The sequence below is a fragment of the Balaenoptera acutorostrata genome, chromosome 3 (genome assembly GCF_949987535.1).
Source record: "Balaenoptera acutorostrata chromosome 3, mBalAcu1.1, whole genome shotgun sequence".
In the NCBI taxonomy this organism is placed as follows: Eukaryota; Metazoa; Chordata; class Mammalia; order Artiodactyla; family Balaenopteridae; genus Balaenoptera; species Balaenoptera acutorostrata.
In genome coordinates this window covers 85,219,462-85,237,319 of record NC_080066.1, presented here as the reverse complement: position 1 = coordinate 85,237,319, position 17,858 = coordinate 85,219,462, and the positions used below count along the sequence as shown (strand labels likewise).

Sequence of the window (17,858 nt, the reverse complement as noted above, 5' to 3'; positions counted from 1 at the left end):
AATAAAACATAAAATTCAGGATTCTGGTTGCATAGGTGGGAGGAGAATGAGGAGATGCAAGAGGAAAATAGTAACCCATTAGTTTTATGTCCTTTGTCTCAACTGGGTAGTGGGTACATACATGTGCATTTGTCTAATTATTATCTTATATATAAGTTTTATATATATTCATTTTATACTTAGGAAATATTATGTATTTAAAAAGGAGCATTCATAGAGTCAGAAAAAATTCCTGAAAATCAAAAACGTGATAGCAGGAAAAAATTATTTCTAAGTTAAAGCTGAACACCCCACCCAGAATTTAAACAAAAAAAAAAAGAAGAGGGGATTAAAAAAAAGAAAATTAGAGGATCAGTATAGAAGGATCCACATCTGAATAAGGGGAGATCCAGAAAGAGAGAAAAGAGAACATGAAAGGAAGGAAATAACACAAAAGGAATAATATAAAATAATCCCCCTGAACTGAAGGACAAGAGTTTTCAGACTGAACAGGCGCATCAAATTGCCTGCACAAAAAAAGTCTTTATCCCTTAGAGAGACATACTAAATATTTATAGTTGACTGACCCATACCACGATATCTTGAAATTTTAGAACACCAGGATAAGGGGAACATTCTTAAAACCTCTACAAGCTGGGAGAGCATGGTCATAATGGCACTATACCTCTCAAACAGCAACACTGGAAGCTGGAAGGCAACAGAAGCATGATTTTTAAAATTCTGAAGGAAAATTAGTTCCAACCAATGCTATGCCCAATCAAATAAAGCATAACAAAGAAGAAAGAACTGTTCAGACTTGCAAGGCCTCAAAAATGTTTTTTTCCCATTCATCTTTTCTCAGGAACCTACTGGAGGATATCTCCATCAAAACAAGGAAAGAAGATGATAAATGATGTGAAGAAACAGGGAATTTAACAAAGGAGATGGGCAAAGAGACTCTTCCGAGGTTGGTAAAAGAAAATCCTGATATGAGAGCTCTACTATTTTAGACTCAGAAAACAACTAAGCCAGATTGGAGCAAAGAGAACAGACATTTCCAGGATACCTCCTACGTGGGATTATACTGAGAGAAGATCCGAAGAATGTCAGAGGTGTGGGGGATGAATTAGGTATATAGAAAACTAAGCAAACAGTAAAACAAAGTAATTATTAACACCAAAGTAATTATTCCATGAAAATTCTTTTATACACTCCTAATAATGTGAATAATAAATAGTGATTTTCCCAAATATTATGAGATGCTTATATCAGAAAGACAGGAGGAAGGGAAGTGAATATGTGTATGTGCTAAGTGGAGATGAGGTTGGGACATCAGCTAGAGAACTAAAGTCTCAGCCTCCATAGTAGCAAGGCCAGAAATGATACATAAAACCAAAAGGAAAAAAAATTTAAAAATTTAAAAATGGGAGCATAATCAAGTTACTAAAGAATATGGAAAGAAATACTAAACTACGCAATTTTAAGAATCACTGCCTCTAGGACACAGGAATTAAGAGTGAGAAGAAGGGAGTGCATCTTTTCATTGTAAATCTAGTAGCAATATTTTACTTTTCAAATTATGTACATATGCTATTTTTTAAACCTAAAAATTAATTTTAAAAACCATAAATTTTCACACGGGTCAAATAAGAATAAAAATAATAGCCATTATTTCCCAAATGCCAACTACTTATGGGAAACATAGCAGATCGTTTATAAAAACTATCACTATTCCTCAGGCCATCTTTGTAATGTAGGATTATCCTAATTTTACAGATGAAAAAACTGAAAATGAGAATGAACAAAGAACACTTTTGTTTTGTTTTTTCCGTTTATGTTTTGTTTGGTCCTTTACCTTTCCAGCGGTAGCAAAATATTCACCATCAGGGGACCACTCCATCAAATGTACAGATACTGAGGTTCTAAAAAAACAAAATTGAACAGTTAGCATTTTTAAAATCTGGAACACTATATATATAAATGGTCAAAATAAGATTTTCATAATATCATCAAAACAAGAGTGTTTTCACCTCTCTAAAAATAAATCTAAATATTTCACCTCCCTAAAAATACAAATTAATTCATCAAAGCTAATCCAAAGCTCACTTTGGGGAGCCAAAGAAGAATGCAATTAACATGCATAAATGATATCGCAACCTACATGCCCCACCAACACCCTAATGTAACATTTTGAAAACTGAGCTCATCATCTTCCCAGGCTAGTTGGATCCCTTCACATACTCCATATTGTTAATGGATCCCTTCACATAATCCTTCCACTTGAAAGAGTGTCTCACAACTTTCACATCTTCCCTCTCCCTATCCCACCTATATCTCATGCATTAATGAATAATTCCTACATATCAACCTTCTCAACCCAAGTCCTGAGGTTATTAACTATGAAAATATTTTCATCCTTTTTTAAAACAATCAATTGTAGCACAGATTAAAGGATGATGTTATAATGGGTTTTGGTTAGAAAAAGTCTATTTTTCTAGGCTTCTAAGAACATATCTCAGGAAGCATTTTTTTAATTAATGAACATAACAGAGTTAGACACTAACTTGCACTGCCAGATGCACTTCCAATCATTTAAAACAGGAGGAATTTTATTATCGATTTCTTCCTCCTCTTCCAGAATGTCACCTCCTGGAGGAGCCCACAACTGAATAGAATCAGTTGCTGTCAACAATCTGTTATCTGAAAATTAAAGAATGTTCAGATGAATAAGCAAGGATTATCTAGAGAAATAAATGCACATGTGGGCTTCTGCTTAGGTCTATAAACTATTCTGTGAAAAATAAGCAATATTGTCTATGAAAAACACTTGTGGATTATATCCATTTAAAAGTGAGAATCCACTGACAAGAAAACTTGAGGGAAACTTGAGAACAAAAAAGAAAAGCCTCCTGACAAAGAGCTATTGTCTATCAGGTAAAACTTTAAGAAATAAAATAACAACAGAAGTAGAATAACAAAACAAACCCCAAAAAACTCTGATATATACAACACAGAATATTCTCAGGATATAAGACATAACTAAAGATTAATGAAATTTGTTTTTCTACATGGACTATTAAAATTACCCTCACTAGTTGTGAATGTAAAAATGGACAACAGCCATTATCATTAAAAGTTTCTAAACTTTCAATATTAAAGACAGTAATTTCCCGAAATACAAATAACAAAATGAGATAGGGTTTTTCTGATCTTGTTTTATTTCTGATTTTATTTCTTAATAAAAACAGTAGGAGTAAAGTGCAGCACATTAATTAATAAAAGAAATCATCATTGTTTCTTGGAACAAAACATTCAAAAGTAGCGGGGAAAGCACAGAACTAACAGTAAATTAAGCACTGTACAAAGCAGTGTATATGAAAAAGAAAAAAGTATACTCATTCACTAGCAAAAAGAGAATACTACTGATCATTTTCTTATTATGGGAGACTATATCACATTGTAATCACACACTTAAAACAAATATTAACTTTTCATAATTTCTAAAGATAATTGCTAAATACCTTGAGGGTCCCATGCTAAATTGTATGTCACGGAACTCAAAAAAAACTGCCCAGTTTTAAGCCACTGACACTTGAGTTGCTGAAACATACAGAGAGAAAGAAAAAAGAGAAAGATAGTTTTCAAAGTAATATCCACAAGCACTACCATATTATCATTTTCTTCAACTGAAGACTATGATCTGAAACAAAGATGTAAATATTTCACTATTATTTTCAAAATACTGTTTTTAAAATAATTTCCAATGATTCCACTTACTATTCTACCATATCAGGCTGTTTGCCACGCCCAAACAAAGCATGTCTCCCAGGCTTCCTTCCATGTCTATAAACACAATCTTTTTTTTTTTTTGGCCGCGCGGGGTCTTCATTGCGGCATGCGGGATCTTCAATGAGGCATGTAGGCTTCTTAGTTGCGGCATGCAAACTCTTAGTTGCGGCATGCACGCAGGATCTGGTTCCCCGACCAGGGAGAGAACTCGGGCCCCCTGCACTGGGAGCGCAGAGTCTTCTCCACTGGACCACCAGGGGAGTCCCCTATAAACACATTCTTATTCTTAGGGTATCCCTTCCTCTCTTTTCCGCCTGCAAACTCCTATGGTTACATCAAGATCTAGCTAAATCATCACCTCTGCAGTGAAGCCTCTTCTGACATCCTGGCAGCACTCAGAGCACTTTTTACTTATATTCTACCATTATAACACTGGTCACACTGAATTATTTGTTTATATATCTGACTCTCCTATTACACTGCAACTCTTCAAGGGCAGGAATTATGCCATAATGAGCTTTGTGTATTCAGTGTTGTAATGACTGGTACACAGATGCTCAATAAATGTTTATAAAAACAAAGTAAATGCACATTAGAAAGAAGTACAAATTAACACAATCCTATGGAGTCAATGTCTAAAATAAAACTAGATATACCTTCCAAAAAGCTAACAAATTTGAACCATATAATATATAAAACCCACAAACCTGACCTATATTTGAATAATTTCCATTCTATTTTCTTACTGTTTCCATTCTAAAGTGTAGAAAGATTTAAAATTTAAAAGTCACAGCTCTTTCCTATGAAATACAGTAATTAAAAATTTTAGATATCTCTTTGCAGTAGACAAACATAAAATGTTCTTCTGTGAAAGTACAGTGCAATGTAAAGCCATGTCAAGGCTTTTTATAGGCAAGTTATACAGTAATTGCTTGGCAAGTAATAATTTAATAAATGGCAATGCCCTCTCTTATTATAATACTTTTAAAATGTTTAACAATAAAATAATTTATTCAAGATTTCATGACTATCTAGAGGTGGAATTTTAAAATACAACTATAAAAGCTGAATTTCAGTATCCAAAAGTAATTTTATATTTTTTAATCAGGAAAAAGTTATTTTTTAAAGCCTATCACTGCTGACCCAACAACAGTCACAACAGTATTTTAAATACTGCTCAACAGAACTATTTTACAGTAATAATAAAATCATTCCTAAAACTAGAGCTATCCCTAATATTCTTTCCATTAGTGCTTCTCAGAGTGTAATCTGTGGACCAATTACATTGCAGAAATTTGGGGAGTGAGGTCTGGAATCTGATTTTTTTTTTTCCATTTTTTTTAAATGTAATTTTTATTTTATACTGGAGTACAGTTATTTACAATGTTGTGTTAGTTTCGGGTGTACAACAAAGTGAATTAGTTAAACATATACATACATCTATTCTTTTTCAGATTTTTTTCCCATATAGGTTATTACAGAGTATTGAGTAGAGTTCCCTGTGCTATATAGTAGGTCCTTGTTGATTATCTACTTTATATATAGTAGCGTGTATATGTTAATCCCAAACTCCTCATTTATCCCTCCCACCTTTCCCCTTTGGTAACCATAAGTTTGTTTGCGAAGTCTGTAAATCTGTTTCTGTTTTGTAAATAAGTTCATTTGTATCATTTATTTATGGAATCTGAATTTTTTTCTATAAATTTATTTATTTTCTTTATTTAGTTTTGGCTGCATTGGGTCTTCGTTACTGCACATAGGCTTTCTCTATTGTGGCGAGTCGGGGCTACTCTTCGTTGCAGTGTGAGGGCTTCTCATTGCGGTGGCTTCTCTTGTTGCGGAGCATGGGCTCTAGGCACGCAGGCTTCAGTAGTTGTGGCTCGTGTGCTCTAGAGCACAGGCTCGGTAGTTGTGGCACACAGGCTCTAGAGCGCAGGCTCAGTAGTTGTGGCGCACGGGCTTAGTTGCTCTGCGGCATGTGGGATCTTCCCGGATCAAGGCTCGAACCCATGTCCCCTGCATTGTCAGGCGGATTCTTAACCACTGTGCCTCCAGGGAAGCCCCTGAATTTTTAAATATGTACTCTTGATGACTCTTAAGTACTCTGAAAATTTAATATGCATTTCATAATATTATCATAGGGAAGAGACTATGATATAATTTGTACTTCTGGGAGAAATGTAAAAAAAATATTCATATACATACATTTAATGAAAAATATCAAAACCACTTATTTACTGCAGTTAAGAATACAATTTTTTTTAAAATTACTGGTAAATATGTCAAGAGGTGAAATCTTGGCGTTCAGATTTCACACTGGCAGTTTTAACTATTTGTGAGTGATGGTGGAGTTCTAATACATGTAGTAATTTTAAAATTTAAAAATTTTTCTAACCATATTGGATTTTCTGAATATTAAGTAAGACAAAACATAATTCAGCACCCAGTGAGTTTACCTAACCTCCTAACTCCTTGAGTTTACCTAACCTCCTAACTCCTTCATTCAAATATTTAGAAGTACCTGTTATGTTCCAGATACTGTTCTAGTACTTGAGATGCATCAGTGAACAAAAGAAACAAAGCTCCCTACCCTCATGGAGCTTACATTCTAAATAGTAATCTATAAGTAAATATACAAGATAAGTGCTCTATTGAAAAAGGTTTAAAAATAGAAGGATAGGTGGGTTAGAAGGAAGGTGGGAGAACCAAGTGACAATTTTTAAAAGGGTGTTCAAGGGACTTCCCTGGTGGTCCAGTGGTAAAGAATCCGCCTTCCAATGCAGGGGACGCAGATTCGATCCCTGGTTGGGTAACTAACATCCCACATGCCTCGGGGCAACTTAGCCCGCCTGCCTCAAAGAGAGAGCCCATGTGCCGCAATCTACAGAGCCCACCCGCTCACCCCAACTAGAGAGAGAAAACCCGTACACCACAACTAGAGAGAAGCCCTCATGCTGCAAATAGAGAGAAACCCGAGCAGACCACACACCATAACGAAAAGATCCGGTGTGCCGCAACTAAGACCCAACACAGCCAAAAAAAAAAATTAAGGAAAATAATTATTTTTTTTAAAAAAGGGAAGGGCGGTCAAGGCAGTTGAGAAGGTATTACTCATTGAGAAGGTATTACTAAGCAAAAATTTAAAGGATCTGTAGGAACTGGCCCTGGAGCTATCTAGAGAAAGAAGGATATTCCAGACAAAAGAACAACCAATGCAAAGGCTCAAAGATGAGAGGGCGACTATCCAAAGAACAGTGAAAATGCCAGTGTGGCTGGAGTGACCAGAGAGGACAAAAATAGTAGATGAGCTCTGAGAGGTAATAAATGGGTGCAGGTGCGGGGGCAAGGCGGGGGTGGAGGAAGAAGGGCTGCAGTCCATTCTAAGGCTTTTTGGCTTTAAATGTGAGAGAAGTATGGAGCCATTAGAGTTCTTAGCAGAGAAGTGTCATGATCTACTCTGCTGAGAACAGAGAAAGGGCAAGGGGATAGATATTAGACAGGAGACTAGTCTAGTAATCTAGATAAGAAACAACAGGAGTTCACCTGGGGTAGATCCCAATTAACAAGGCAAATCTCAATAAGCAATATCCTAGGAAACTGATTTTCTAAAAGGCCTAGGGATATATTCCTAGTGAATGTAAAAGATCTTACCATAAAGCACCAGACTAACTTCACACTGATATTCCAGACCACCTTCAGCACCAGCTCCTAAGGAGCTCTTTATTGCTGTCAACAGGATTCCAAACTCAATTATAAAACTTTTCTACTACCATTTAATACTTACACAATTTCTCTTATGAGAATTTATGCCCAAGGGCTCAAAAATACAAACAGCATTACCATATGAAGCTGCAACCTAAAAAAGAATAAACAGAGCATTAATATTTAAGGAAAAGAGAAAATAAAGGAAACTTCCTTTTCACAATAATGTATAAACTGATTACATACAATCCCAATACAGTATTTATGGTTTTTTTCCCTTCCATAAATATAACTGGAAAAGTACTGGACTTAAGAATCTCTTCTCTTATCAAAAATTCAGCAGGCTTTATTTTCCATATCAAATACAAGGTTGGCCTATTCAAAGAAATCATCCTTTCCTATAAAAATTTCATTTTTAAATACAGAAATAACTTTTATTAATGAAGACACATTTCAGTGGTACATCTGTCAGAAACTTTACAGTCCAGTGAAAATAATATAAAAACCATGAGAAGTAGAAAAAGACATCAAAGAGCAACAGGTTTTAAAAATATATCAAATAAAATGCCATTAACTATACCATCAAACAAAAAATACCAATTGGGAACACCATGTAGAAGGAGGAATAGAGAAAATGGACTAAGGAGAAACCAGAGAGACATCCACTGCAACTGGAGGAGAAACAGCTGATACAGACATCTCTAGTGGACTTAAGCTAGGGGTTTGGGGGCCAAGAGGACTTTGCTCCAGGTCACATACCTGATGAGAAGAAACACAAATTCCTCTGTTCCTAGGAGCTTACCAGAGCCTGTTTTCCAATAATTCCTTGAAAGCCAGTTCCCAGTTTATCCTCCTCTTGGCAAGAGGGAAACAACTACAGGGAACAGACCAAAAACCATCTCTTCTCACACCTCTAGGTCTAGGGGTTAACCTATAAAGCTAAATTAGGTATACATGCTTTTAAGGCAAGCCGAAAAGGTCTACTGTGATTTCAGGGCACTCTAATGCAAAAGAAGTGATTTTATTTATTTATTTATTTATTTTTAGTATCTATAGTCACTTCATTCATTTTTAAATATTTATTTATTTATTTTGGCTGTGCCAGGTCTTAGCTGCACCGTGCAGGATCTTCGTTGAGGCATATTTAGTTGCGGCATGTAGGATCCTTAGTTGCAGTATGCGGACTTCTTAGTTGCGGCACGCATGTGGGATCTAGTTCCCCAAACAGGGACCGAACTCGGAACCCCTGCATTGGGAGCGCGGAGTCTTATCCACTGGACCATCAGGGAAGTCCCCAAAAAAGTGATTTTAATTGTTATTCAATATCTAACTTTCTTTCCAAGAAAAAGCTTTTACTCCACAATGGTAGGGGGAGAGCTACTTAAAATGCCTGGCTATGGTAACACTTAGGTAAAAAGTGTTATGAATGATCACATTCAACATGTCAATGAATGAATGAACAAATGATTATAACTGGTTAATACAAAGTCATAAATCTGAAAGTAGTCATCACAAGGACTGGGGATAAATGAAATAAAAGAAGATGGCAATAAAAGACAGTGAATCAGAGATGTCACAATTTGGGCTTCTTTACCTTCAACCAGGTTAGAAAAAGTAAAAACATGGTTATGAAAACCAAGGGCTTCTATATTTAAAAAAAAATAAAAACAAAAACAAAAATTTTGCTCCCAGAGTATCTGTTTATTGTGATCATCACCAGCACATAAATAATTTTTTAAAATGCATCTCTGACAACTATCGTAACAACTCTAAGCAGGTTTAAAGCTACCATGCTTGGAATAGGGAGATGAGCAATGAAAAATTAATGAGAGAAATCTGACACTCTGAGTGTTTTCTAAAGAGTAAGCAATACTTAGGGAAAACAACTGGGGAAAAAATTCAGAAAAGCAAGAAACAAGCATCAGAAAACACCAGAAAATTCAGTGTTTCAATACTATGTCAATTTTATCATTGGATTGTCATATAGTGGCACATTTACCCAAATATTAAAGCTTAATACAAACAGCAGGGTAGGACAGTAGAAATGATATAATATCACAATTTATTATTTGGCATAAATTTGCATGATTACTATTTATTACCATGAATATTCCAATTTAACATATCCTTGATAAAATTTATTATTACTTAGTAAAGAACAATTTTTAGAACACTAAAACTGTTTAAATTATTACAATTATTACAGGAAAAATATCATTCTTATATTCCCATAGAAACATTTAACTCTGCTACACAACATGGGCCTTAATGAATTGCTAAAATATACAGCAAATATGCTATATTTACTTGACATATAATAAAATTTGATGTATATTATGTGTGAAATTTTGGGGGAGAGGAAAATATGATGAAACTTGAATTATTTTAAAATAAATCCTCTGTTTAGAGTCTGAGTGAATGAACTTTAACATTCTTCAAACAACAAATAAAGTTTCATTAAATTAACAGAAACTTTACAAAGCATCAGTTACATGACAAATATTATATTAGATGCTAACAACTTGCTACATTTCTTGATAAAAATTTGATGTTATTGTAATTTGGGAGAGATAAGGTATGCTAGATATAGAAGATAAAAGTTTACTTCCCTGCTACTGGCTTAATAGCTGCTAGAACTATCAACTGGCAGAATATTAGTACACACAGGAATGTGAAGCCTACAAATCTTTTAAGACAGTATATACAGGTAGAACAATTATCACTTATCAGCTTAATGGCTCTTTAAAATTTGTACACAACCTATCATTTTACCCACTCCTATTAACAGCCATCTAAGCAAGGTATAATACATAATTAGAAATTGTAGGCAAGCCTTGTATAAAAGCATAAGAATACTCTCTGAGATTGTTAAATACATTAAAAGATGACATTTAGTAAAGTAAATAAATCCCTTACTCTTCCATGTTGGTTAGAACACTCCACACAGCTGACTTGGATGTTTCCATGCTTAGCACCAGGAATGATCTGCACACATTCAAAGTCATTTGCCAAAATAACAATATCACAGCCCGATCCATATGCCTAAAAAGAAAAGTTTTACATTATGTAAGATATGTAATTTGTGAATTATTTTAGTTTCTCTTAGTTTTTGCTGCTATTGCAAAGGATACTGTGATAAATTTTACAAAAATAGTTAATGTAAGAATATTAAAAATGTCAATTTCCAAATCAGAACATTAAAAGTCACACCAAAAACATGGGGTGACGACACACCATGCATTATCACTCAACAACTGCTACTAACAGGAAAAGGGTTCTTCCAGGTCTTAAACACTATAGCCTCCATCCGTCATAAATCTTTCGGTTTAGAATTTCTCTCTGAAGCTCATCTCAGTAAACCCTAAAGAATAAAACCTCCATCTGAAAGTAATAAGGTATTGAAGGCTGCAATTGCATTCCCAGGGTTCAAACCAGGCTTGAGGAAGATCAAGATAGAAATCAGATGCATTTTCCAACACAATTCCACATGGCTTAAAGAGCTTGTTAAATAGACATGAACCCCTGAGGCAGAATTACATGCACTAAGGCAAACACTAAACAAACTCAACTGCCGAAGTGAATCCATAACGAAGCCAGCCTGCCTGCCCCCTCCCCTCAACCTTACCAGGCAGGAGAGAAAGACAGAGAGACAGAGAGAGGAAACCAATCCAAAGTGGTTACACACACACACACACACACACACACACGCTAGACAAAATAAAAAATAAACTGATTTATATAAAATGTGACAAGTATTTGGTCTGGAAAATAAAATAAAACACAAAGTCAAGTTCCTGGAAAATTCCCTTGTTCAAAAGAACTATAATGAGCAAAACCACATATTTCTTCCTATTGCCACACTTCTTCTTGGTGTATGCTATTCCTGTTTTGCAACTTTGTGAATTTTATGATGACATAAGGGGCAGAGGGTGGGGACATTTTTCTTTTTCTTCCAAACTCAACTTATGATTAAATATTCAAAACAACCTAACAATGTAATTCCCAAATGAAAAAGCCCCATAAAAAGCAACATAAAGCTTATGAGGTGGTATTTGTTTCCCACTATTTCTACAGCCTTAAGCAATATGGTCATGTCCTACAAAATACAGATATCCAGTAGCCAGGGCTGACATGTGATGACAGCTAATCCAGTGAGATCCACATACGGCTGGTAATGAAAGAGGGAACTGAAGATAAAGACCAGAGAGGAAGACAGACACTACTTCTACTGGTTACTGAAACTTCCAGTGTTGCCAAAATCCTGCTCTAACTACTATAAACTATCTTCAACTCATGTGTCTGCATATACCAGAAAGTCCCCCAAATGAAAAACAAAGACAGAATTTTCAGCAAAGAAACTATGGGGAAAAAAATCACTCCCAGGAGGAAATAACCACTTATACTCTCATAGACAGAGCAGATTTGCTATACTATGCATTCAAGAAAGGTAAACTGAATGGGAATCCTGAGTATAGGCAGAAGAAATATTTGTGTCACCATGCTAACCTTTACATTATATTATCAAAATAACAAAAATAATCTTACCCTTAAACATTTCACAATTTCCAAAGTGCTTTATAGCATTATCTCAGCAAAGCAGATTTTTGGTAAGAGCAAAACTTTACCTAGTTTGGAATCACCACACGCAGGGTTTTCAGTGTTGGTTCTGCAGTACTATGGGATCTTAAGCAAGTTAAGCAAGTTACTTAAGCTCTCTGAGCATTTCCTTGTGGTAGAATGGAAGAAATAATACTTATTTCTTATGATAGAAAATCTATTTACATAGTGCTTAGCACACGTCACTCATTAAAGACACAAAACAGTGCACAGTGTCCCAAGTCTGGGCTAGCAACTGGGAATACAAAAACACAAGATGTGGTCCCAGTGAGTCTAATGGGGAGACAACCAAGTGAATCACCAATCACAACTAAATGACAAACTGCCCATGACAGAGAGATATCTATAAGTTACTGGCAAAGACAAAAGGTACTCAATGAACGTTAAATCGGGACTTCCCTGGTGACACAGTGGTTAAGAATCTGCCTGCCAATGCACGGGACACGGGCTCGAGCCCTGGTGCAGGAAGATCCCACATGCTGCGGAGCAACTAAGCCCGTGCATGCACCACAACTACTGAGCCTGCGCTCTAGAGCCCGCAAGCCACAACTACTGAGCTCATGCACCGCAACTACTGAAGCCCACGTGCTGCAACTACTGAAGCCCATGCGCCTAGAGCCCGTGCTCTGCAACAAGAGAAGCCACCGCAATGAGAAGCCCGCGCACCGCAACCAAGAGTAGCCCCCGCTCGCCGTAACTAGAGAAAGCCCGCGTGCAGCGACGAAGACCCAAAGCAGCAAAAAAATAAATAAATAAATAAAAGTTAAATCACTCCCCCTTTCATCTTTGCAACAAACCTGAGAGGAAGAGAGTATCATTATCATTACATAAAGAAAGATTCAAGTTCATTTATTTGCCCAAGATTATACAGTTAGTAAGTGGAAAATGTTCAAACTCAGGTCCTTACAATTCTTATGTTCTTTTCCCCTATGTTACATGTCAAAGAGACATAAAATATTTCAGATAAGTATTAGCACCCTTGCTTCTCTAAAGATGGGCCATCCCCAGCAACAGCTGCTCTAGACATAGGCTCTTACTGCTCAGTCACTGAAGAGGATTTTTACTCCTCCCTAGATAGCCATTATTGCCCGACCTTTGCCAGAGGACATGTACCATGCTCCTTAGAAGTAGGGAATCTTGCAATTTTTCTGAAATGCAATAGTTCTCAAACCTGGCTGCATCAAAATCACCTAGGGAACTTGTTAAACATACAGATTGCGTGGTCCCACCCCAGACTTACTAAATCAGAATCTTCATGGATAACAGAATTTGGCAATATCTATCAAAATTTTAAATACAATATACCCTTTGATTGACAAGTCCCTATTTTACTATAAGCATACTAGCAAAGCTTGCCAAAATATATAGAGGACATTCACTGCCTCATTATTTTAAGCAGCAAAAACTGAAAATAATCATACCATCTATCAGTAGGGAAGTGGTTAAATAAGTTACTGAATATCCATCGAGTAGAATACTATGCAGTTACCAAAAGTGTAGAGACCATTGGTCTAAAATGGTCTCAAATCCCTTATCAAACTAGTAATTACCATCATAACATAACAATAATGTGTGGCACTAGCATCCTGTGGAACCACACCTAGGCAATACCTACTCTTATATAACATCCATGGTCATGGCTAGAACGGAACCCCGTAAATTACTGCACACAAAGCGCTGGAAAAGTACAGAAGTTGAATATTATTATTCTTCACCTTTCTCTAAAGAGTCTAAAATACATATAACCCCAAGTGTGCAAGAACAGGGGACTCATGATCAGTCAGTACTGAATCACATGCATTCTATAACTGAAGGCGCATAAGATTTTAATGATTTATATACGTGTGCGTGTTTGTCTGGTTCCTACTACACTGAGAGGTCCATCAGAGCAAGGACCATGTTCTTGTTTACCACTGTAGTCCCAGCACCCAGCATGCGCGCAGCCCTCAAAAGATACAGATATCTGTATAACAAATAAATGATTCAAAATCTTCCTAATTTCTGGCTCCAGAAGTCTATGTACCTGGAAACTTGGTCAAAGAACATGGAGCTCAGACAGTTGATACAAGCTAATAATTTGGCCAAGTTTATGATGGTAGCTATACAAGGAAAGAGAAGGATATTTTGGCTTATCTTCCAGTCTAACAGCATCATGGATTTAGAAGACCTACCAGAAGAGAATCTATCAAAGCCTTCCTTAATAATTTAGCATTTATTGAATACCTTCTATGATCAGGCAGTCTGCTAGGGTCTTTATGAATATCATATCTTCACAGGCCCCCTTGTAAAGGTGAAGAAACTGAGGCCCAGAAAGGGTAAGTAACTCGCCCAAGTTCACAGAGTGAGGATTCATTTGCTTCATAGTAAAGCTCCTGCTCTTTCCATTGCATCACCCCAACTCCACTAAGATGTCATATTAGCACTAAAAGGCCCATGTTCATATTTGTAATCCCAAGTACAATTTCCCACAGCATCTAGCTCAGAGTAAAGACCAGTAGCTGAGAAGGTTTATACAAAATCTATAATTACTCAAGAGATTTCCATTCTTTCAATTTTAGGTCAAAAGCAATTTGTTTCATTCCTCTTTTTCAGAATTCAGTTTTACCAGAGGAAAAATTTATAGTGCAGAAGGAAAAGCGGGCGCTCACTGAGACTACAAGCAAATACTAAAATGATCCCAGAGAGTACAGGATGTGTGCTCCTTTGTACTAGGTAAATAAATATCTCTGACTTGGCTGAGTATAAACTACTCCACATGTGGTAGAGAGGCTACAGGATCACTACAGGGAAGCAGGAAAAAGGGCACTAAGCCCTTTCTGGAACAAATGAAATCCCTTAACCAAGTTCTTCCCTTGGGTTCTTGGGAGAACCACCCCTATGCCATAGCACCAGACACCAGTGTCCTGCACTAATAACAGTACTGATGTATATAAAATATTTCTCAAGGTCAAGGATATGGTATTGGCCCAAACGCAGAGATGAAGTCCAAGAAAAAAGGAAGAATCTTAGAAAAACATACTTTCCTTCTATTCACGTGGGAGTTTTTTTTTATGGAAGGACTGAACTGTCCTTATGATGAAGAATTAATAGCTAGCTGACAATTTATAACTAAGAGATAATTGTGTAGCACAAGTTCTAAAGGCAAAGACATGCTTTAACCCTCACTTGTTTTAACCTTACTTTTGGAGACTGAATCCATCCTGTTAGGAAAGAGAAAACTAGTCTCTACTTTGAGCACTGAAACTAAGTTTCCAACCTGATTGAAGTTTTCAACCTGAGCCTAGTGGGTGTGAATCACAGATGGTCTCAGGAGGTCTTTGAAATCCTGGAAATTATATTTAAAGCCATGTGAATGTGCTAATTTTCACTGGGTCCATAGATCTCATTAGTTTGTCTTAAAGAATCTCTTCCTTAGACAAAGTGTGTTATCCCAAAATTATTATATGGGAGCTAAAAACCTGAGTACTTGTTATTACCAAGATTCTATGTTTTTAGTTGTGATATCCAAAATATCATTAGGAGAGTCCTGTCAATTAGCTGAGGCTGAAAAACAAGTGACCCTCTTCTTTTACCTTATTAAAATGTTACACTTGAAAAAAAGTTAAGTATTTTCTAAAGCCATAAAATCCTCTGAATTAACACACTATCGTGACAATAATAAAATACTGTTGCCTTCTCTAGAGGGTTCAATGTCATTCTGAACAATGATTAAGTGTAGGTGAATAGGCATAACACACTCAGTCTTCTCTAACCTCAGTTTTATATATACTAATTGCCTTGACTACATTATTTTCAAAAATTCAAATAAGTAATACTCATATCCCAAACACTGTTCTAATTTCTCAGATTTCCCTTAAGTCTTAGATAAATTAAAGTGTAAAGTAAAGAATTTTTTTTTTTTTTGGCCAGGACTTGCAGCTTATGGGATCTTAGTTTCCCTACAAGGGACTGAACCCAGGCCCTGAGCAGTGAAAGTGCCGAGTCCTAACCACTGGACCACCAGGGAATTCCCAATTTTTTTAAATTTATTTTTCCTATTTTTTTAAACATCTTTATTGGAGTATAATTGCTTTACAATGTTGTGTTAGTTTCTGCTGTATAACAAAGTTAATCAACTATACATATATCCCCATATCCCCTCTCTGTTGCATCTCCCTCCCACCCTCCCTATCCCACCCCCCTAGGTGATCACAAAGCACCAAGCCGATCTCCCTATGCTATGTAGCTGCTTCCCACTAGCTATCTATTTTACATTTGGTAGTGTATATATGCTACTCTCTCACTTCGTCCCAGCTTACCCTTCCCCCTCCCCATGTCCTCAAGTCCATTCTCTACATCTGAGTTTTTATGCCTGTCTTGCCCCTGGGTTCATCAGAACCTTTTTTTTTTTTTAGATTCCATATATATGTGTTAGCATACGGTATTTGTTTTTCTCTTTCTGACTTACTTCACTCTGTATGACAGACTCTAGGTCCATCCACCTCACTACAAATAACTCAATTTTGTTTCTTTTTATGGCTGAGTAATAAATCTTACACAAACATGACCTTTCCTATAAGAATACAGAGTATGAATACATTATACTGGCATTTTCTATGGAGTAGTTGGATGCTTTAACATCCTGGTAGATACAGGGTCAAAGTTTGAGATCACTGACAACTGTTGACAGATGTGTCTAAATTTTAAAAAGAATAGCACTGATGAATCAAGAGGTACTAAGCATGTTGAAAGGTTTCACTAATTTAACAAGGTGTTATAGTCTAATTTAACAAGAAAACTCTACCAAGAGTGTTACTGTTAAACTCCCACCTCTCCCTGAGAGTTTTGATTCATATAAATATAAGGCACATGTTATTAAAAGCTAGAAAAATAATTACAAGAAAGAGGTGCTATTTATTGAAAGCCTGCTGGGTATAAGTATTGTACTATGCATTCCACATCCCTAGTCTTTCTTTCAAGACTGCAGTAAACCTAGAAGTTGGTTATTAATCCCACTTTAATATAAAGAAATAGAAGTTCATATGATTTAATCAAAGTCCTAAGTCACAAGGCAAATACATACTGGCAGGCAAATTTAGATCTTTTTACACTGTTTTATACACTTCAATAATGACCATCTTCTGTCATATTGTTTTCTAGTGCTTAAATTTTTGTTCATCCTATTGGTTAATTACATAAATTCATTTAAATTCTTCATTTCTGCTGTGATTTCTGCTCTATAAACAAACAAAAAACTAAAGAGAATACAAGGTTGTCTGGGCTTTCATGATTACTTGGTTGTATCAAGTCACCTTAAGGAAATAGTCTTAAGAGGTCAGTGTTGACCTATGAAAAAATTTTACAACCAAGAAAACAATGCACATATTAATAAAAATTTCCCAAGAAAACATCCTTTCCCTCTCTTCATTTTAGTCACCTAGTTAAAACCCTAACTGCTTATGATACTCACAGAATTAAAAATTAACTTCTAAAATGGACAAATAGGTTTCCTTATTGAATGCTGAATGGATCCCTCATTAAGCTAGAACTTTCAAATAGTACTTATCCATTAAAGCTAAATAAACCACTTAAAGTGTTTTATTTTGTTTTCAATGACAAAATATTCTTTTTTATAGAGAGAATAACACATGTACTAAATTTTAAAACTATATAGGAAAATTAAGTCACCTTCTTAGCCTTGACCGTCCCCACTCATAGCCAAGAAGCAATAACTTAACAGTTACCTATGAATGCCTCCTGAAATGTTTAGTGTACATATAAGTGTATCTACA

The 17,858-nt window shown here is 35.9% G+C and overlaps 1 protein-coding gene across 5 annotated transcripts in view; it reads right to left on the bottom strand.

Moving 5' to 3' along the window:
- The window catches only part of DMXL2 (Dmx like 2), a 158,107-nt gene that overhangs the window by 115,106 nt on the left and 25,143 nt on the right, over nucleotides 1-17,858 (bottom strand). For 4 of the 5 annotated variants that reach the window (XM_057543197.1, XM_057543198.1, XM_028167484.2 and 1 more), the window contains exons 2-6: nucleotides 10,387-10,512; nucleotides 7,553-7,624; nucleotides 3,501-3,579; nucleotides 2,544-2,679; nucleotides 1,835-1,901 (exon numbers count right to left, since the gene is read on the bottom strand). In XM_057543197.1, coding sequence (XP_057399180.1) covers nucleotides 1,835-1,901; nucleotides 2,544-2,679; nucleotides 3,501-3,579; nucleotides 7,553-7,624; nucleotides 10,387-10,512 — 480 coding nt within the window. Of the gene's footprint in view, nucleotides 1-1,834; nucleotides 1,902-2,543; nucleotides 2,680-3,500; nucleotides 3,580-7,552; nucleotides 7,625-10,386; nucleotides 10,513-17,858 lie in introns of those variants that run through there. The other variant, XM_057543200.1, reaches the window with a different exon arrangement.